Below are 21,778 nucleotides of genomic sequence, written 5' to 3'. Positions count from 1 at the left end.
ACCGTCAGGCCCTGCTGCCTTCCTCACATTCTGTTTGCAGAGCAGGGCCTTGACTTCATGTTCTTTGACCACAAATGGTGGGCATACAGGGTCAGTTCTAGCTGCAGGGGCTTTGTCGGGTCGGGGGCATTCAAATCTGCAGTAAAATTCATTAAGCCTATCTGGTAGCTGGGGGTCTACATTTTTCATAGCTCCCAGTGTTAATTCGATAGATAGATAGATAGATAGATAGATAGATACTTTATTGATCCCCAAGGGGAAATTCATTCTGAGACAGTGAAAAAAATACTGCAACAGGACAGGATTGAGGTAACAGCAGACCATGAAGAACATACCCCCTTCTCCAGAGGGTCCAACCACAGGTCCTCTCCTATTCGAGACAGGGCGTGGACCGCCTTTCCAAATGCTTTGCAAAACATATCCGTTAGAATATACATCTCTATCATCTTCTTTTTACATGAGGTAAAATGTATTACTTCAGCTTGACTGAGTTTTCTTGACCCATCACCCCATGACATACCACTGATCAGCTGTGAAATAAACTAGACTACATGAAAATGGTCATGTTTTGAAAAATGATACAAAGTTACACCAAAGATTTTACATTACATTTACATTCAACATTACAACCTATTACATCACTAGCCTCGATCCTGTTGCTACTCTCAAAATGGTTATCCTTCTCTAATGTTAATTTCGAATCAAACTTGTTTTTTTCTGACAGACAAAGTAACTGCTGTCTGCAAGCTAAATAAACTGCTATCTGCAAGCTAAATAAAGCACGCAGAAGCAGCATTGCTAGCTTGATGCTAATTCAATAAATGTTAGCATGCATGTTCACTCTCATTATGTAAAAAGCCCTTTAGAAACATTTCTAACAGAAGGAAATATATTAGATAAACAGATAAACATATTTCAGTTCATTAACTACACATATTCCCTGAATAACCGTAAACACCTTACGTGTTGTCCTTTTATCTAAGAAAGGGAGCTATCCAGCTAGCTTGATAACCATCGCGAGCCACCTACCCTTCACATTACTTCCCTCGATGGCACATTTCATGTCGAGCTCTTTTGGTGGTTGTCACTTAAAATATACTAGATGACTTGTAGATGATCGCATAAAAGTTTTACTGCAGTCAGTTACAGAAGTGTTGACTGGCGGTGGAGTTAAACTTCAACTGGAAATTGTTCAGGTTGTAAGCTGTTTGAGAGCAAAACAAGTGCGCCACCCTATGGTGAAAATGATGTAGTCTACCAATGGTGCAGGCAATATAAATTGGAGATGTTGTATTTGGAACTATTTTTTGCCAAATCAATTATTCTACCATTAATTATTCAAGAAAATATGTAAGAATCGGTGAAGAAAGAGGTGTAGGCCTTTGTTATTCCTGCTTACAAATGCTATGTGCTGATTCAATCCCTTCCAATAGAATGAAACAATATTATAAAGCTCTACAAATTCAATCAAGAGCACAGTAAAGAAAGGTTGTTTGTTAGCATCACTTACAAATAAATGTATCAGATAATCAATAGAGAATTTAAGGTTAATCATCTGTTTCAACAACATTTAAAAAAAAACATTCTGAGATAATCATTATATTATGTCATTCAATGTTTAATCCAATTCAGCAATAAAAATCCTTAAAACAATGTACATTCATTCCACAAACATTCAGTCAACATAAAAGGCAGGACATCATAACATTGCTCAGATAATTAGTTTGATGTTTACTTTACTGAGTTAAAAGGTGAACTGTGATAAAATGCTCTGGGGTCATGTGAGGAAGTCTGAGGAGGAAGTGACAAAACAGCCGTTGCTCAGTTCAGCACAATGTCCATCTCCTCCTCCAGAGAGAGGGAACTCAGGTTTTCCTCCAGGTCTTCTTGCTGGTAAGGAGTGCATCTCTTTGTTCCTAGGAAATGTTATAATTTGAAAATCATTTAATGTTTAATTAATGGTAAAAAAAAAAACACACAATGTGTCAAATGTCATCAAATGTGTTTTTAATCATAATGTGTCATTTAAAATTACCTTTGGATGATGCATGCTTACTGGACTTCACTTTTCTGTGACTTTTACTATTTGGTGGATAAATAATATTGTAACAAATACATGTCATTATCATCCAATCTAAAACATTTTGAAACGATGACTGCAGAGTCAAAGTGTGATGTCTGCCTGCTCACCTGTTCTGGCTGGTGATTTGGGGCAGAACTAGTTTGCCAGAGTGTGCCGTGTTGTTGTGCCACTCATGGATGGTGTTGGTCCCGGTGAGAGTTGGGGGCCCTTCTCCGCTGTCCACAGAAGACGGGTGGCCTCTGAGGTGAGCTTTCACCGATGACCCTCTGTGTCTGCCTGCTGATCTGTGACCTGCAGCTGAAAGCAGAGCATGCCGGCGTGTTTACACTCTGCAAAGGGTTTTTAAACCTTAAATCCTTTAGGAGCTGCCAGGGGCTCTGCTTCTGCTCAACTGATCACATCTGTTTATTTACAATTGCTGGGTGAAATAGTCCTCCTCTGAGGGATAAGGTTGGCTCTCTCATGAAACCCATTACTTTAGCTGAAAGAGGGAACAAACAGAAGCACACACACACACACACACACACATATATCTAGTAAGTTTTAAGTGTGTGTGTGTGTGTGTGTGTGTGTGTGTGTGTGTGTGTGTGTGTGTGTGTGTGTGTGTGTGTGTGTGTGTGTGTGTGTGTGTATGTCTGATTATCTGGCCACGGGATCAGCATCTGCTCACATTTCTCCTCCATCTCAACTGGCCTGAGTGAAATCAGTGAAATTGAAACACTCTTTCTCTGTGGCGGATGTGTTCTCATAATGACATGTCTCTACACGTTTAACACTTCACTGGGAATACAGCACACCCTCAGGAAGACATGTTCTTCAAATCAATATTAAAGAGAACACCTTAAACTCAAAAGTGCAGTAAACCTTTTAGATCAAATCATTATGTTAACAGGCCTACATCACAGATCTGACCAAATTTAAGTATTTCTTAGCCAGCCAGGGGCATCGGCAATTTTGCTCATGCATGTTAACCAGGCAGAGTTAAGAAACAGGTAGGGAAGTTGTCGAAGGTCGGGCATAGGGCCCAGTGGTGGCTGCTGGGGGCTGAGAAACAGAACTGAGACTCGTTGCATTCAAGTCCTTTTAGGGAAGTCCCATCACTCGGCGGCCATCTTGGTAACGCGCTCTGGGCAGTTATCAGGCAGCTATTTTCCTATTGAAGTGAATGGGGAGGCATACAGGAAGGGGCAGGATATGTGTAAACAAATTAAACAAATACCATATTATTGGTGTTACGAACTGACCCCATTCATTTCTATGGAGGATTATTTGAATGCTGTGTCCCCTCATTAGAAAGCCTCTGATTCTAGGCCACTCTGTGTTCCCACCTGTTGCGGCGCAGCTCCTGAGGATGCTGATGTAGTGTTGGCGCATCTGTCTGCGCAGGTGCTCTGTGCTGTACACACTAGCGATGCTGCACAGGTACCGCTTCTGCCCTGTAGACAGACTGGGGTGCTGGAAGGAAGGACATGAACATCATGCAGGATTTAAACACTGTCTACATACATTTAAACAACTTTGGTTCCAGTTTCACTTCAATTGTCAACACAATTAAAACGATGCACTATTTATTACATAATATATTATATAGAATATATACTGCTCAAAAAAATTAAGGAAACACTTACAGTTTTCCACAATTGCTAAAACACAGTTTTTGAAACCTTCCACCCTTTTCTCCATTCTCAACTACAATCACAGAATGTCTGACAGTTCTTGCAAAATAAAACACTCGCCTCAAAAGTTTTACTTGTGCTCAGAACCAAACAGTGTCAGAGTACCGATCCAGTGTATGATTGATGTGTTCCCTTAATTTTTTTGAGCAGTATATTTACATGATAATATAATGTGAGATACACACTTCATCATAAGTGTACCTGTAAGAAAGGTGCCATCATCATTGACTTGGGAATGTGAATGGTTTTCATGCGCTGGATTTCTGCTGTTTGTTGTGGCAATGGTTTATACGGCAACGTTTTGCGAGTCCTGTTGTTTTGATTATTGCTTTCATCAACTGTGTGAAAACATTTACATGTCACATTTTAGCTGTATTAAGAACTTTAATTACAGCTTAGCTTATCATTGTTAACAATTTGGCAGTACATTTTGCATTGCAAATGGAAGACAGGCCTGCTAGTCAGTTTTCATCCAAGCTCTTCGACTCTTCTCGTCTCTTTTGGGCTACTGACAGTCTTCACCCCTGTGGCCTTTCTCATTTCGTGTGGGTCGTGTTTCAACTGAGAAACTTAACACCCGTTTCAACCCCTCTGTGAGCCAACGAAAAGGCCCTAGAGTGAAACATACCGTTCAAATGGATCGTGGATGCGTGTGGAGACCCCGCAGACCTACAAGGATACAGATCATCAGCGACTACGAATACCTTTCTTTCTTTAATGACTATTCATGACATCAGAATCAAATGCCTTTGCTCGGTACCCTAGAAACGTCCACAAAATAGGTTCACATAAAATCCAACTCCTAGATAGCTTACCTTGTTGGCATGTACCTACTGTTCCCATGTTGGTTACGCTCTCTGTTTCCTTCCTCCAAGAAGGTAACCTGCTTCCTCATGGTTGATTTTGTATCTTAGCCTATGTACGCAAATGCTGTGGATGCGTTTCTTGTTTCTGTGACTGCTGCGCAGCGCTCCCTGATGTTGTGGAAACTCGTCTCGTAGCACAGACGCGTGATTGACATGATTGGGTGCTGGCAGAAGCGGACTATGCGCAACACTCTTATCTGCTGCGCTTGCGTGTCCAGAGACCGTTATCAATAGCTGAAGGGTAAATATTTTGAGATGGTTAAAATCTGTGTTTGTTGACCTCATAGACTGCCCCTTTCTCAGTTTTCTTTTTTTTTTACTGGCTTGTATTTGTAGGATGTTACCACCTCTAGACAACAAACACACCAAAGACAGTCTACACAAGGACAGACTTGAATGTTTTTTTTTTTTTATGAAAAAGAATCTTTATTTATTTATTGGGCTCACCTTTAAACACACAATACACAAAACGAAGAGCTGTAAAATATCTACGGGATGATTAATGGAGTGATTTACCTGAAAAACATTTGCATGGTACTGGTACTGGAGTGAATAGTATTGCTTCATGATCTCACGTGCAGCGTCTTGGGGGCCAATACAGCGCAACACAGGTCTGGCCATTAACTTCATGAGATTCTCCAGGGTTTGAAAAATAAACAAGGAAAATGCACACCACAACAGAGCCATCTTTCATCCTCCTGCAGACCTGCCTTCAAACTGCTTGATCAGTGCTTCAAGTCTATTTTTGGGGATGTCCTTACCCCAGAAGATAACATCAGCATTGACGCACAGAGCAACTAAAAGAAAGTGTCCATTTCAGCTGCTGCCATTTTGACACCAACATTAAAAGAGAAAACTGAAGAAAAAAAAAATCAAGTGGTTACAATTGCCACAAAATGTCAATTACTTAAAATGGCATCCTTATCCTACAGCTAGCTTTTTAAAAGGGAAAATCCATAATTCTGTGAATCAGGCGCAAGATATAGCCTTTGTTTTGTGTTGTGATGGCAGCCGTTTTCTCTCCTACACCATCACCCCCTCTGTTTCACACTGACCCATTTGAAACCAGCGAAACGCACACATACACCATTCAGAACTGTGAATTCTCCCTTCATCAAATAATGTCCAATTTTAAAATATACCAATTTTTATTCATTAAATAAAATTACAAGCATGCTACATAGACATAAAAACATTTTTTTTACACATGCATTGCTGAGATGTACGTCCAATTAAATCTTATCATATTTCATGTAAACAACATCGATCAGCCACACTGCCACAGAGGTATGTGAAGGTTCCAGTGCATTTTAAGTCAGTTAACGTTACACAGATCCTTGGGCGTGAGTGTCAGTGGTCACGCATCAGGGGAACAGGGCATAGGGACGATAGACATTGCTGGACACGGACAGGGGCCTAACACATACGTATGTGTGTGTGTGTGCAGGTTATTGTCTTGTGTGTATATGTGTGTGTGTGTCGCGGTGTGTATGCGGTGTGTATATGTGTGTGTGTGTGTGTGTGTGTGTGTGTGTGCGTGGCGTGGTGTGTATATGTGTGTGTGTGTGCGCGTGCGTGCGGTGCGGTGTGTATATGTGTGTGTGTGTGTGTGCGTGGTGTGGTGTGTGTATAACTCCAATGTGCGGCTATGCCTAAAACCCCATAAACACACTTAAATGACTCCCGCCTACAGCCACGGCCAAAATATTCAGGAAAGAGCAAAAAACAAACATAAGGCAACAGTGAGGGGGAGGGCATTGAGAACACAGGTCGCCTGGTACTAACAAGAGCCATCATCATAATAATAATAATAATAATTAATAATAGTAATATTACAACAGTAATTATGATTGTGATGACAATTCTGGCTTCCGAGGGCATCATAGTCCATAGAACCACAAACATCCACAAATTGCATAAGAAACCTGATACAAAGTAGAAACTGTTCAGCAGCAATAAAAAAAGCGAGATATTTTACAGTAGAGACATATCTTACATTGTCATTTCTTAAATAAATAGAATGAAATATACACTTCCCGGTAGGGGAGGGGAGGGAAGGAGACAGAGGGTGGTTTAGCTGGTAGGTCTCTCTGCTGGCCCCCCAGGGGAGAGAGAGCACATGCCAGAGATGGACCTCAGGGTACTGAAGTGCTTGGCTGATCTCATCTCTTTATTTACAATTGCTGGGTGAAATAGTCCACCTCTGAAGGGTAAGGTTGGCTCTCATGATACACATTAGTTTAGCTGGAAGAGGGAATATACAAACAGAACCACACACACATGTAATGAATGATACAGTAAAAAACACTGCAAACAGATTTTAACTCTGTGTGTGTGTGTGTGTGTGTGTGTGTGTGTGTGTGTGTGTGTGTTTTCCTTACCATGGGATTATCCACAAAAAAATGGGGAGAGACCGGGGTTAATCGAATGCCATCTCTTGGCTCTTTCGTACACAGCGGGCCACCTTCCTCTTGAACTCGCCGTTTGGGTCCTCCCTCCACTCTTTCTGTGGACCAAACATAAAACACGATAAATCCACACACACACACACACACACACACAGAGAGAGAGAAGAGATGGAGGAGGCATCTTCGAGCAAAAAGGGATTGATTTCCTTGGGAGTAAAGGACTGGTGTCCTTGGAGACGGAGTGACCCTTACCGCTGCGTCGACATTAGCGGGCGAGTCGCTATTGGGGTCAGCCAGCATGGAGATGACGCTGATCATGATGGTCTCCACCGTGTGGATGGGCAGCCAGCGCTCCTCCGGCTTCTCGTAGCCAAACTTGTCCTCGCCCGGCTCATGCAGGATCGAGATGCACACGTCACCGTTTTTGGCCACTGCAACAGGAGGGATAAGGAGGAGGAAGAGGAGGAGGGAGAAGGAAGAGGAGAATAAGGAAAATGTGGAGGAGGAAGAGAAGGATCAGGAGAAGAAAGAGGAAAATAAGGAAGAGGAGGAGGAGGAGGAGGAAGAGGGCGTGGATTCAGGGAAGGACAGGGGGGGTGGATGAATGCATGAGACACTGGCCAAGGGCATACACTAATTCAATGTGGCTGCACTTCATCACTTAGACCAGAGCATTTAAAAATAAAGGTTGTATGAGGACATATTTTTGTAAGCTAATAATAATAATAATAATAATAATAATAATAATAGGCGTGTTTTTGAGCAGAAGCAGAGTGCAGCAGGCAGCACAGTCAGACTGAGGGTCCATGTCTGACACATGACGGGGAGAAATGGTCAATACATGTAGAGTATGTAGAGCATTCCGTTTCTATTAGACACATTCTATTAGATTCCGTTTCTATTAGAAACATTCTATTAGATTCCGTTTCTATTAGACACATTCCGTTTCTATCAGACACAATGACGATGCTTGCAAGTCCCCACACAATTAAACTAGTTATACATCTGAATACGGTGTTCATAATCATTTCCTCTAAAAAATAACCAATGGGTGTTTTTCTAGTGGAAAAAAAAAAAAAAACATTACCAGCTGTGACTTAGTATTGTGATTACTTGCTGAAGAGAAAATCAAAGCAATATACAAAGTTGGATGCTTGGTGCTCTCTATAGGCACGCCAATTAATTCATGACTTATTTCCCCTGTCACTATACACAAATCTCTCAAGGGTGATGGCGGCGGCAGCAGCACCGGGGTGTGTGTGTGTGTGTATGTATGTGTGTTGGGATGGGATGGATTACCGTTAGGGTGCCAGATCTCAGTGATGAACTTCATCTTTGGCGGCCGTAGAGGGTAGTCATAAGGGAAGGTCAGGTATGCTTTAAAAAAGCCTCCTTCACTGTAGGGAGACACTGTAACAGTCAGAGCCTGTCTCCCAGCGCTGCCGCAACATGATTACCATGAGACGGCCTGCAAGCAGTCATAACAAACACGGGAAAAACTTACAAGAGCGTGTCCTGTGGGCCGATGATGACAACCTCCCATTTATAGATGTCGTCATCGTCTATGAGCCCAGCAGAAAATCCCTCGACAGGGTTCTTGTTGAGCTCTGAAAAAGGAAGATTGCACTAGTTGGCAAGCAGTCAAGACCCACTTCACAAAGCATGGAGACAAACAGACACACACACACACACACACACTGTAAGTCCTAAAGCCTGATGAAGCAGGGAGGTAGTAACCCCATTAACCACTTTCAAGCAATTATCCAACCACCTGATTCCTCTAATCACCACTGCTTGTTCCAGCATATCTAGGCCTAGACCTACCCCTTCCTGTTGGGAAGCTGATTTCACAATGGATAGACATGATTTTGCAAGCCATTGTGGATAACTGCACTCTGGGCTAAGCGCTTTTATATATATGTTATGTTACTTATGTATTTGTGTATATATATAATTTATCATCATCATCATCATCATCATCATCATCATCATCAGGCCTACTAATGGGTTGATATTTTCATATTTGATATTCTAAATGGGTAGCCTAGAAATCTAGGCTCGCCAGGCTACTAAATGGGAGACATTCTCTCGCAATGTCAACAGAGGCTAACAACAGATTGATAGAAGGTCCAGCCCAAATGGACCCCACGCTATGGAACCCTACATCATGGCCATAGCGCAACAGCTAGAAAGCTGCCTTATGTAGGTTAGCCTATTGCATCCTCAACATCGTGCTGTGGTAAGGCTAGATCTGCGGATAACAACAATCCTGGGTACTGTTATAATAAAAAGCAGGACGACGAACATACTAACACATGCGTCAATTTCATCTCCATACCAGACAACACAACCAGCTTATGCTCTGTATAAGCCGCCTATACAACTACAACAGATGGAATATGGCAACAACTGGCAACATCGAATTTATGAAAGCACCCATAGCCTAAGTTACGAACATAGCAAATACGAGTCGCAAATGTCACAATCATAGAGGATCGTACAGTTATGGTATACATAATTGCAGATGGCACCACAAATAAGGACAAATAGCTAAGACAAGGGAGCGGATCGTTCCTTTGTTCCGATTTGTTAGGGTGACAATACAGTGAATATCAAACGTTTGCAATTCGACAGATGACTGTCGTGTTCAAAATACTTTCTCCCAAAAACATTTTATTGCAAAATAGGGAACATTGGTCTGAACAACAACTGCTGTATGTTGGCCATGTTAGCAACTGCACAAATCGCAGCTAGCAGGTAACGTTAACTCTCTTGAACATACTAATGAACCACACGCTAGCAAGGGCAGCCAACTGGCTAACAATACCTCTCAACCCTCAAATCAGCTGCTAATGAAGTAGGCATATCAGTTGTGTTTTCAAAGATGACAACATACACGTTTGACTTAATCAAAAAAATGCGACACACATTAAGACGGGGATGCCTGACCCAACTAAGCAAACTGCTGTTGTAAACAAACAGCTTCACTGTCAACAGTCTTTGAAGCCAGCCCGGGGCAGAGAGAGAATGGAACCAGCTCTGGAAAGCTATGGCTTGCTATCGACAACAAGCTCGACCTATTCGGATTAGCTACCAAATATAATACGATTTTTTTTCCTCACCTGCCAGCTGTTTTCGAAGAAGTAGTGCGGATTGTTCAGTCATTGTACTTTGTAAATCAACAGAAAACTGAACAAAACTGTCGACAAACGATACCGTCAAGAAATAAAAAAGAGAGCGGAGTGCTTCCAGCCCCCAGCCTCAGCTGCCACAAATAATCAGATATGAACGCATGCGCAGCTCATAGAGGAGTCCACATACGTTTCCTGAATAAAAAAAAAATGGTAAAATGATGAAGCATTAAGCTTCTTCTGAGACACAAGTATTGTAGACATTATTATTTCACAAGTATCTACTCGTATGCGATAATACAACACTTTGTCATGTTTAGTCTATAATTTGACATTTTCATAATGTTGTATTTTTTTAAGAAAGTTATTTTAAAATGTTTCATTTCCTTTTTAAGCCTGGGCCGACGTATCGTCTTGGTTCAAGATGTTGTACACCTGAATCAGCTTTTTCCACTATTTGCTTTTTCCTTTAAACCCAAGAACCGATTTGAACTGTGCCTAAATCCCGCCCTTCCCTTTCCGGTCCATGGGACCCACTTCGGGGAAAACATGAACGGTAGTCAATGTAGAGAGAGAGATTTTTTCAGTTACCTTTTGAATGATGCCATGATTATCACATATGACATTTGTCAATTTAAAATAATAATAATAATATTTTTTTACTCATAAATTTTACAAGTCCACCGGAAAGGGCGGGACTTAGGCACTTCTGAGGGGCCCAGGGGCGCCATGTTTGATAGAAACAGTTTTGGACAGTGATCACAACTTCTGTGCCACCTACCTCACGTTAGCTCGTAAAGCAACGATTTCTGTAGAGTTATTTGACAAAATCAAGGACCTATCGTACAGTTGCAAAAATGAATGTTGTAGATCATGTACGTGACATGGCAGCGGCAGGACTACATTCCAATGTCCGGATTATGAGCAGTTTGTTGTTGACAATGAGCACAAACAACCCGTAAGTGTCTACTAGCTGCATGCTCATATCTTGTAACGTTAGTTGTCTAGTTAGCTATTGTGGGCAAAATGTATTAGTACTAATATGGTTGTGTTGAATGTTATGGTGTAACGTTAACGCCATCAGTACACCATTGAATACAATGTGAATATGTGCATCCTTAGCGAGCCTGCTAGCATAGCATAATAAACTTCGACTAATGTTACTGGCTGCATTGTATGCTTGAGGGCTTGGTTGGTGGCCAAATATCTAGGCTGATGGCTAATGTTTGTCAGGCATCAGTATCTAGTTGAGGATGTTCAGCTAAGACAATCTTGATTCTCTAAATTCAAGTACATTTGTAAGAAACATGTTAATATGAGCTGCGTGTGCATGAGCTACTTATTGTCAATCAAGGGGTGTGACGCAGTGTATCTTTTCTCGCAGAGAACTTTTCTCACCGGCACAAAAATACCAGTTGCTGGTTTATCATGCCGATGCAATCTTTCATGACAAAGAATACCGCAACGCAGCTTCCAAATACAATTCCGCTTTACAGCAGAAGAAGGTCCTAAGCAAAACCTCCAAAGTACGGCCCTCCACTGGTGGGACTACATCTTCAGTCCAAGCTCAGGTAAGTAAGCTCCGAACAACGTTTGAATCTAGACTGTATATATAGAGTATATGGTTTGAATGAATAGCTGTTGGACTTGTTACGTGCATATTAGAATTTGTGTGTGTGTGTGTATATGCTTCACCATCGGAATTTCAAGTGAGTTGAATTCAAATATTGTATTCTTTTCAGAGCTTGCCTTCAGAAATCGAAGTGAAATATAAGATAGCTGAGTGTTACACAAACCTGAAGCTGGACAAAGATGCTATTGCAGTTTTGGATGGAATCCCATCTCGGCAGAGAACTCCAAAGGTAAGACTGTTGGATTTTTTATTGTCACCTTGTTATCTGTAGCCTCACTTCTTGCTCTGGCAGTCAAATCCACATTTCTGTCCCTCTCAGATCAACATGATGCTGGCGAACCTCTACAGAAAAGCCGGCCAGGAGCGATCCGCCGTCACGAGCTACAAGGAGGTGTTGAGGCAGTGTCCCCTGGCCCTGGATGCAATCATTGGTAAGATGCATGACTTTGGCCAGATGGCTATACATGGATGTCTAGTACAAGATCAATGGCTTTTTTTTTTTAGATTTTCATTGACGTTTGCTTTTAGTGCCTGCTTGATAACCCTAGTGAAATGCTTTTTTACTGCTTCTTGGTTTTGACGGTAAATAGACTTGGTTGTAGATTGGCCGCTATAGCACGAGGAGATGACCATCTCTCCTGTATATATTTGAAATTAGTCCAAAGTTAGGCTAAAGTTCAAGTTATTTATTTGTCACATACATTTATACAACGTATATGTAGTGAAATGCTTAGTCCTTTTCTGAATGACTGTGCTGTATTTGTGTAGGTAGGAAGGTAGTTGTGTTGCTTGTTTTTTTGAAGTGGTCATATGAGCTCTACATTAAGTCTCCAGCCTTCTGTCCAGACCCAGAGTCTGGTTCTGTTTATTCTTGAGTGTAACCGTGACGATGAGTGTTTGGGTTCTCCCAGGGCTCCTCTCGCTGTCGGTGAAGGGGGCGGAGGTGGCCTCCATGACCATGGACGTGATCCAGAGTATTCCGAACCTCGACTGGCTGTCCACATGGATCAAAGCCTATGCCTTCATTCACACAGGGGACAACCACCGTGCCATCAGCACTATCTGGTAAGGAGACCACTGCACTGCTGCTTTTCATTAGCCTGGAAAATCCAGACCCTGGTAATCTAGAAAGATTAAGGGTCTGGCCACGAACAATGCAATGGCCCAACTCGAGGGGCAGCAACAAGCATGCATTTAAAAATCTCACTGCACACAATTGGATAACACTAGACCATGTTTACTCTGAATGATTTCGGATGACTCAATCGGATGACTCACAACCAATGTGTACTGTCCTCCAACATTGCAGCGTTGTCTTCATCAGTTTAGCTGGTTCCCCGGAATGCAAGGGGAAAAGTAACGTGCATCATTGCTCATTGCTAGAGTGTCTCGCAGAGACAATTCCATTGTGCTCTCGCGAGAACTCTGGATTTCCAGAGTCTGGATTTCTATCACTAGATGGGTCAGAAACTGGGCAATGATGTATTAGGTTCTCTTTTCCCAGATGTTGATGCCGTAGTCTTCGCTCTGTAGGTTGATTCTCATAAGTTTTGATTACCTTACACACACACAAATGTATGTGGTATGTAATTGTATTATTTAGTTGTTTTGTCTTGTGTATAATTAGTATAATTTGTTAGTTAGTATAATTTGTATTTTAGTATATTGTTTATCTTCTACTGTCCTTATTGCTTAGTTGTGTTTTTATATTATATACTTTTAATTACTTTTTCTGCTGTTAGTGAATGTGTGTGTGTGTTGTCTGTATGCTACTGAGACCTTGAATTTCCCCTGGGGATCAATAAAGTATCTATCTATCTATCTATCTATCTATCTTGTGTGTAGTTCCCTGGAGAAAAAGACTCTTCTGAGGGATAACGTGGACCTCCTCGTCAGTCTGGCGGATGTCTACTTTAGAGCCGGCGACACCAAAAACGCCATCCTGAAGTTCGAACAGGCACAGATGCTGGACGCCTATCTGATTAAAGGTACAGAAACTGCCACTCAGGACCCTCTGTGTCTTCCTGTGGGCTAGAGGCACATAGAGGGTTAATTGTAATTGTTAATTGCTTAAAGTTCTCAGGCACAGTGCCTAAATTCTGGCCAGACTGTTTAAACTTTGACAATGGATAATTATACATAACGATTTTGAACGTTTCTGATAACTTCAGGCACAGAAAATGTCTTTGCAATAAGCCCTGGCATAGCTTGGTCTTCTGGTTTCAGGCTTTGATTTCTCAATCGCCTTGAGACAAAGCTAGGTGGTTTTGATTGGCTTATCATACACACTCAGGCAATATAAGGTGCTGTACATTAGGTTAATACAAGCCAGCGTACAAAGTGAAAGCAATGACATGCAGAACAGAGTTCATGGTGAAAATAATTCATGTAGTGCATAGGTATAGTTGGATATCTTTATCTGATATAGGATGTTAGGATGTATACTGTACTTGCCTGATATAAAACTATGTACTATGTATATTGTGTGCGTGTGTAAGGTATGGATGTGTATGGTTATCTGATGGCTCGAGAGGGACATCTGGAGGATGTGGAGGTGCTGGGCGGTCGTCTCTTCAACATCTCAGACCAGCACGCAGAGCCCTGGGTCATCTCTGGGTAAGAGACCAATATACCAATATGAGAGAGAGACAGACAGGGAGAGAGACAGACAGGGAGAGAGACAGACAGACAGGGAGACCGGGAGAGAGAAAGTGTGTGTGGGGGGTCTCTAAACCAGTCCTGACTCACTGCAGTTGGGACTCTGGGTGACCTGCTGGACACAGTGCAGATGTGTTCTCCAGCTGTGTTGTGTCCACCAGTCTTAGCAGATATATCTGCAGTGCAGTGCATGATTAAGATGCACACTGCATAAGATAACAGTTGGTACTGTTTAAAAGCATACTGTAATATGTATACTCTGTCTGAGTGTAGCGTAACAGTGGACATGTTATAGCTGTGATGGTGCATTCAGCTGTATATCATAGAACAATATGCTGGTTATGAGTATTATTATTATTTATTACTGGTTATTAAAGTGGTTACTGGTGACTGTTTCAAAACATAGTTGTATGTGGATACTCTTGTTTATTGCTTCATTATGACCTTTCATTTCTCAATAGTTAGCAATACAGCTATGCTACAGTTTAACAACAGACACTCGGCAATATTGTCAGCATTGTTTTGAACCTTGTTGTGCTCTTGTTGTCCAGGTGTCACAGCTTCTACAGCAAGCGTTACTCCCGTGCTCTGTACCTGGGCGCCAAGGCCATCCAGCTGAACAGCAACAGCGTGCAGGCGCTTCTCCTGAAGGGGGCAGCACTGCGCAACATGGGACGCGTGCAGGAGGCCATCATCCACTTCAGAGAGGCTATGAGGCTGGCTCCCTGCCGTCTCGACTGCTACGAAGGTAACGCACGCACACACGCACACACCCATGCACCCACGCACACACACACATCCACTTCAGAGAGGCTATGAGGCTGGCTCCCTGCCGTCTCGACTGCACACTCACACACAGACACACACACACACACACACACACACACACATTCACTTCAGAGAGGCTATGAGGCTGGCTCCCTGACGACTCGACTGCACACACACACACACACACACATCCACTTCAGAGAGGCTATGAGGTTGGCTCCCTGCCGACTCGACTGCACACACACACCCACGCACACACGCACATCCACTTCAGAGAGGCTATGAGGTTGCCTCCCTGCCGACTCGACTGCACACTCACACACAAACACACACACTCACTCACACACACACGCACATTCACTTCAGAGAGGCTATGAGGCTGGCTCCCTGACGATTCGACTGCACGCACACACACACACACACACACACACACACACACACACACACACATTTCCAGAGAGGCTATGAGGTTGGCTCCCTGCCAACTGGACTGCACACTCACACTCACACTCACACTCACACACACACACACACACACACACACACACACACACACACACACACACACACACACACACACACACACACATTCAGAGAGGCTATGAGGTTGGCTCCCTGCCAACTGGACTGCACACTCACACTCACACTCACACTCACACACACACACACACACACACACACACACACACACACACACACACACACACACACACACACACACACACATCCACTTCAGAGAGGCTATGAGGTTGGCTCCCTGCCGACTCGACTGCACACTCACACTCACACTCTCACACACACACACACATACACACACACATCCACATCCACCTCAGAGAGGCTATGAGGTTGGCTCCCTGCTGACTCGACTGCACACTTGCACTCACACACACACGGGCTGTATGTAATGTGGCATATGGTAAATAATCATGCGCTTCCTTCATTCAATCTATCATGTCATAATAATTTCATACATATAGTGTGTAAATATGCCCTTTAATTATAACTCTCTTTCTGTCTGTCTCTCTCTCTCTCTCTCTCTCTCTCTCTCTCTCTCTCTCTCTCTCCCTCCCTCTCTCTCTCTCTCTCTCTCTCCCTCTCCCTCCCCCCCCCCCCCCCTCCCTCTCCAGGATTGATTGACTGTTACCTGGCCTCCAATGGTGTGCGTGAGGCCATGGGAATGGCCAATAACATCTATAAGACCCTGGGGGCCAACGCGCAGACGCTGACCATCCTGGCCACCGTGTGCCTGGCTGACCCCCTCACCCAGGACAAGGCCAAAGCCCTACTGGACAAGGCCCTCGCCCAGAGACCGGACTACATCAAGGCCGTGGTCAAGAAGGCCGAGCTCCTCAGTGAGTTCATTGAGTCAGACTGGGGCTGACCAAATGCTTTAAAGCAACACTGCCTAGTTATTTTTTATCTTTAAAGGAATGCTATGTAGTTCATTATCTTTAAAGCACCACTACGTAGTTCATTGTCTTTAAAGGAACAATGTGAAGTTTATTGTCTTTAAAGGAACACTGTGTAGTTCTTTTACCTTTAAAGCAGTAGTCACCAACCTTTTTGAGCCCAAGTTCCCTTACCTCGGCCCTGAACAAAGGCAAGATCTACCTTGAAGCGTCAAAAGAGAACCAAAGCCAAAATACTTCCAATTTAAGGCCTTTTATTTAGGCAAATGTGTCAGGTCAAAATGATCACATCCTTCACCCCCTTGTGAATCCGTGCCTCTGTACCTTTTAGTCTGGGTTACAAGAGGAAGGCATACATTTTACAAACCGAAGTCGCATTTTCCTTATACAGGCGTCAATGAGAGAACAACACTTAACTTTACTTACATTATTTTGGTTTTGATTTTCTAATTGGATTAAGTGTTTGTGACAACACGTCATGATAAATATGACAATGTTTGATTGCTGTTTTGGTATGAAGCATCTTTCCTCTTTGTGTGTGTGTCTCTGCATGGGGTTACGTTTGGTTCAAGTCAGAAGTTGGTCCGTCTGGTCCTGCATTCACGCTACTTACTCCATTATTAGATTAATGTTATCAGACATCGCTGTAAAATGTGGGCGGGAATTTCTTGCATCATGATGGCTAGAGTTGCGGGATTTGAATAAATCATGCGTTAGACCCGCAATCCCTGAAATTTAGGCCCTGTGACATTGGCAAACATGCAGGAATTTGGTGACTGTTTTTATTTTTCCTGTTATTCTTGGGATCTACTGGGAAAGTCCCAAAGATCTATAGGTTGACCGCGATCGGCAGGTTAGCGACCCCGGCTTTAAAGGAACACTGTGTAGTTCTTTCACCTTTTTAAAGGATCTCTGTGTAGTTCTTTCACCTTTAAAGCAATGGCTTATCTCATTATGATGGTACACTGATATACTTATAATAAGGAGAATGGCCTTTCTGACATTGCCAGTCAGCAACAGCAACAACAGTAGGGTGTCCACTACAGCACACAGGTGTTACACATCTATAAAAAAGATGATGTAACATCACCTCAGCAGGTGCCATCTGCTCTGGCCCCTCTTATAAAGTGTAGCAGTGTCGTTAGACCAGTCCAGTTTACTGTTGAAGTGAACACCCAGATACCTGTAGGATGTCTCCATCTCAATACCCTTACCCACTTGTACTTGAACCCAGTATGTTAAGCGGTGTTCTGGACGAGTGTGTGTTCCTGCACAAATCCACTTGTCGGTTTTTCCTCGCGTTGATCTTTAGGCGGTTCCAAAGGTGGTTCCCACGGTTGCTCATTCACTAATTTTCTCCTTCACTTTCAGGTCGGGAACAGAAGTACGAAGAAGGGATCACTCTGCTGCGGAACACGCTAGCCAATCAGAGTGATTGTGTGCTGCACAGGATGCTGGGAGATTTCCTCTTTGCGGTGAACGAGTATCAGGAGTCCATTGATCAGTACAGCATTGCACTCAGGTAATCTTCTGTTGATCAGTACAGCATTGCACTCAGGTAATCTTCTGTTGATCAGTACAGCATGGCACTCAGGTAATCTTCTGTTGATCAGTACAGCATGGCACTCAGGTAATCTTTTGTTGATCAGTACAGCATCACACTCCAGGAAGTTCCTGCCTCTGGGTCGGACTAGTGACCATAACGCCTCACTCGAGTCCAATTTTTTAAATCCGCACCAGCCCGTGCCTAACCTGACTCCACCTAGCTCCACTTATCCATCTGGGATCGCTCCATTGGTGAGGTGTTTCAGAAGGCTGGGCCTTGTCAAAAATCCTTGCATATGATTGGATAAGCCACTTGTCCGTCATCTTTATTTGACAAGCTACTTAAACCACCCACATCGAAGCCAACCCGTGATTCTGATGAGCGTTGTCTGAATCAAAACAGTCTCACAGTTGCTTCTTCGCTACGTCACATCTATGAAACTCCTGCCCTGCGTCCTGATTGGCTCTAACACAAAATCTGGTGCCAAAATCACTCACAACGGAAGCGATCCCAGATGGATATGAGTGGAGCTAGGCGGAGCTAGGCAGAGCTAAGCGGAACGAAATTCATCTGGCGAGTTAGGTTAGCCCGTACCCAACATACTTAAAGGGACACCAGGCAACGTTTTCGTGTTAATTACTCATCTTCGTAAGTCGGTATATGGTTAAATGACTCATTACAGGGCGAATGAAGACTTTCTCCTCCCGCCCTACTGCCTGTAGGAAGAATATCCCGCTTGCAAGTTCAGTGTATCGCATTACCCGGCGACCGAAGCAGTTTCAGTTTACATCCTGCATCCACAGCACAGAGGGAGGCTAACTAAACGCCTAGCGATTGTTGCAAACGCGTGTATAATGGCAGAGCCGGTGAAGAAGCAGCGAAAACCCTTGACGGAAGACGCAAAGAAAAGGAAAAGAGCTTCAGACCGAAAGTGAGGGGAGTTTCATAGAGAAAAAGCATCAGGCTTGCCTGGTGTCCCTTTAAAACCACACTCGACCCGTTTTTCCGACTGCAGTCCAAGTTCAGCCAACTGCAGCCAAGTTCAACGTCAGCTGAAGTTAATAGAAGGACTAGCCTACATAATGAAAATGTAGGCTACCACAATGCAACACTCTGGAGTGATAACATTTTACTAGTCTTCAAGCAGATGCAATTACAAAATTGTATCCAAGTATCTCCACGCAGTTACCTCTGGATCAAACAATTTAGGCTTCAAACAATGCCAGACAGCAGTGTCCAGGTGGTAGCCTACATTAAATGAGTAGTTCAGTCATATAGTTCAGTCAGTCAAATAAACATGTTATAGCCATGCAATAAGTATAAGTATATATACTCTTTTAATCCTGTGAGGGAAATTTGGTCTCTGCATTTATCCCAATCCGTGAATTAGTGAAACACACTCAGCACACAGTGAACACACAGTGAGGTTAAGCACACACTAATCCCGGGCGCGAAAGTGAGCTGCCTGCAACAACAGCGGCTTCGGGGAGCAGTGAGGGGTTAGGTGCCTTGCTCAAGGGCACTTCAGCCGTTCCTACTGGTCGGGGTTCGAACCGGCAACCCTCCGGTTACAAGTCCAAAGCGCTAACCAGTAGGCCACGGCTGCCCCAAATGCAATGCAATTGTGGGACTGTCCTGTTTTCTTTGAGAGCAAGATTAAATGTGAGTAATTTTGGGACTGTCCCGTTTTCTACACAAACAATTGCGCTGGCTACATACACCGGCAATGCATTAGCCTATTCTACAATTAGGCATACGACATGGGACTGATGCATTAGCCTATTCTACAATTAGGCATACGACATGGGACTGATGCATTAGCCTATTCTACAATTAGGCATACGACATGGGACTGATGCATTAGAAAATATACACCCATGCCCTCTCCACCATGATCCCCTATGATTTTTAATACTTTATCAACTTGAAATGCAGGCATATTCTTGTTGATGTGTTACTAAAATATGTAGGCTTATATATTATATTTTTTACGCTTGCATGTGATGTTTTTGAAATGCTAATTGCAATTTAGATAATTATACTCCAGCAAAAACAGAAAAGATGGACACAAGGATTTATTTGAAAACACACCGAAAAATGAATGGCCCACAATTTTTCCGTTTTATGTCATTGTTTTGAACAACAGGCATCTGCTGGTTGTTAAAATTATGCTGCAAGGGTAGATAGATACAGTAGATAGATAGACTTTATTCATTCCCAAAGGGAAATTACAGTGTTCCAGCAGCCACAACACAGCACTCACATATACATATACGTATTAACCTCATCGCTGAAGAAATTTTGCAAAATCAGTGTATAAACTGCGGCTAATAGTTGGGAAATTACGGTACAAATACACATGCATACACACATGCACATGCATACACATGCATACACACATACACATACACACACATACATACAGTACAAGACACCGCCTGAGAGAGACAGGGACACTGGTACGGTGGTGCCTAACACACTGCTGCTGTTCTAGAGCACCGTGGTACAGTGGTACCTAACACACTGCTGTTGTTCTAGAGCACCGTGGTACAGTGGTACCTAACACACTGCTGTTGTTCTAGTACACTGTGGTACAGTGGTACCTAACACACTGCTGTTCTAGTACACTGTGGTACCTAACACACTGCTGTTCTAGTACACTGTGGTACAGTGGTACCTAACACACTGCTGTTGTTCTAGAGCACCATGGTACGGTGGTGCCTAACACACTGCTGTTGTTCTAGAACACCGTGGTACGGTGGTGCCTAACACACTGCTGTTCTAGTACACTGTGGTACAGTGGTACCTAACACACTGCTGTTGTTCTAGAACACCGTGGTACAGTGGTGCCTAACACACTGCCGTTGTTCTAGAACACCGTGGTACAGTGGTGCCTAACACACTGCCGTTGTTCTTCCCTCCCGACTCAGCCTGGACCCGAATGACCAGAAGTCCCTGGAGGGCATGCAGAAGATGGAGAAGGAGGAGAGTCCGATGGACGCCACGGTGGAGCTGGACGGGGACGACATGGAGGGCAGCGGAGAGGACGGCGACCTGGAGGGCAGCGACAGCGAGGCAGCGCAGTGGGCCGACCAGGAGCAGTGGTTCGGCATGCAGTGACACGCGCACACACACACACACACACACACACACACACACACACACACACACACACACACACACACACACACACACGTACCCACGCAGACAACCCCTCTGAACCAGGAGCAGTGGTTTGGCATGCAGTCACACACACACATACACACACACACACACACACACACTCTTGCTCTCACAGATACAGATACACACACACACAAAGCCATCCACAACGATATGGGTTAGTAGCTGTACTTAGACACACACACACCAGCCGCCACTCAGTTCCTGGCGTGTGTGATGTGCCGACCTGTCCAGATCAGTGTCCTGTCTGCTCCAGACTCCACTGATATCGGGATATTACCACCAGATTATCGGGATATTACCACCACATTATCAGAATATTATCTCCAGATTATCGAGATATTACCACCAGATTATCAGGATATTATCTCCAGATTATCGATATATTAACTCCAGATTATTGAGATATTATCT

General features: G+C 43.5%; 4 protein-coding genes across 7 annotated transcripts in view; 1 reads left to right on the top strand and 3 right to left on the bottom strand.

Annotated features, from left to right (window-relative positions):
- The window catches only part of rad9b (RAD9 checkpoint clamp component B), a 23,333-nt gene extending 22,132 nt beyond the window's left edge, over nucleotides 1-1,201 (bottom strand). For 2 of the 3 annotated variants that reach the window (XM_048244000.1, XM_048244001.1), the window contains exons 1-2: nucleotides 1,030-1,201; nucleotides 336-406 (exon numbers count right to left, since the gene is read on the bottom strand). In XM_048244000.1, the coding sequence (XP_048099957.1) occupies nucleotides 336-406; nucleotides 1,030-1,063 (105 nt within the window). In that variant the 5' untranslated portion in view covers nucleotides 1,064-1,201. The remainder of the gene's footprint in view (nucleotides 1-335; nucleotides 407-1,029) is intronic. The other variant, XM_048244002.1, reaches the window with a different exon arrangement.
- Nucleotides 1,202-1,597: 396 nt separating this feature from the next.
- LOC125294890 (protein FAM216A) lies at nucleotides 1,598-4,785 on the bottom strand. 2 transcript variants are annotated; one of them, XM_048243940.1, is made up of 7 exons: nucleotides 4,575-4,785; nucleotides 4,388-4,428; nucleotides 3,961-4,097; nucleotides 3,412-3,538; nucleotides 2,191-2,380; nucleotides 2,036-2,082; nucleotides 1,598-1,916 (listed from the first exon to the last, which is right to left on the bottom strand). In XM_048243940.1, the coding sequence occupies exons 1-7, from the start codon at nucleotides 4,652-4,654 to the stop codon at nucleotides 1,822-1,824; spliced, it is 717 nt and encodes a 238-aa protein (XP_048099897.1). In that variant the 5' UTR covers nucleotides 4,655-4,785; the 3' UTR covers nucleotides 1,598-1,821. The 2 variants fall into 2 exon arrangements, with proteins under 2 accessions (XP_048099897.1, XP_048099898.1); XM_048243941.1 differs by lacking the exon at nucleotides 2,036-2,082.
- Nucleotides 4,786-6,181: 1,396 nt separating this feature from the next.
- Nucleotides 6,182-10,548, bottom strand: LOC125295189 (ubiquitin-conjugating enzyme E2 G1-like). Its single transcript, XM_048244414.1, has 6 exons — nucleotides 10,156-10,548; nucleotides 8,538-8,640; nucleotides 8,333-8,430; nucleotides 7,286-7,464; nucleotides 7,007-7,131; nucleotides 6,182-6,869 (listed from the first exon to the last, which is right to left on the bottom strand). The coding sequence occupies exons 1-5, from the start codon at nucleotides 10,196-10,198 to the stop codon at nucleotides 7,045-7,047; spliced, it is 510 nt and encodes a 169-aa protein (XP_048100371.1). The 5' UTR covers nucleotides 10,199-10,548; the 3' UTR covers nucleotides 6,182-6,869; nucleotides 7,007-7,044.
- Nucleotides 10,549-10,886: 338 nt separating this feature from the next.
- anapc7 (anaphase promoting complex subunit 7) lies at nucleotides 10,887-21,369 on the top strand. Its single transcript, XM_048244174.1, has 11 exons — nucleotides 10,887-11,122; nucleotides 11,549-11,735; nucleotides 11,907-12,026; nucleotides 12,117-12,228; nucleotides 12,709-12,862; nucleotides 13,643-13,785; nucleotides 14,296-14,413; nucleotides 15,007-15,203; nucleotides 16,354-16,578; nucleotides 18,007-18,157; nucleotides 21,112-21,369. Exons 1-11 carry the CDS (start codon nucleotides 11,022-11,024, stop codon nucleotides 21,299-21,301), a joined length of 1,698 nt encoding a protein of 565 aa, XP_048100131.1. The 5' UTR covers nucleotides 10,887-11,021; the 3' UTR covers nucleotides 21,302-21,369.
- The last annotated feature ends 409 nt before the right edge of the window (nucleotides 21,370-21,778 follow it).

This window comes from Alosa alosa, chromosome 5, assembly GCF_017589495.1.
Source record: "Alosa alosa isolate M-15738 ecotype Scorff River chromosome 5, AALO_Geno_1.1, whole genome shotgun sequence".
Lineage (NCBI taxonomy): Eukaryota > Metazoa > Chordata > Actinopteri > Clupeiformes > Clupeidae > Alosa > Alosa alosa.
The sequence above is the reverse complement of the archived record's forward strand: the minus strand, read 5'-3'. Positions and strand labels throughout refer to the sequence as shown.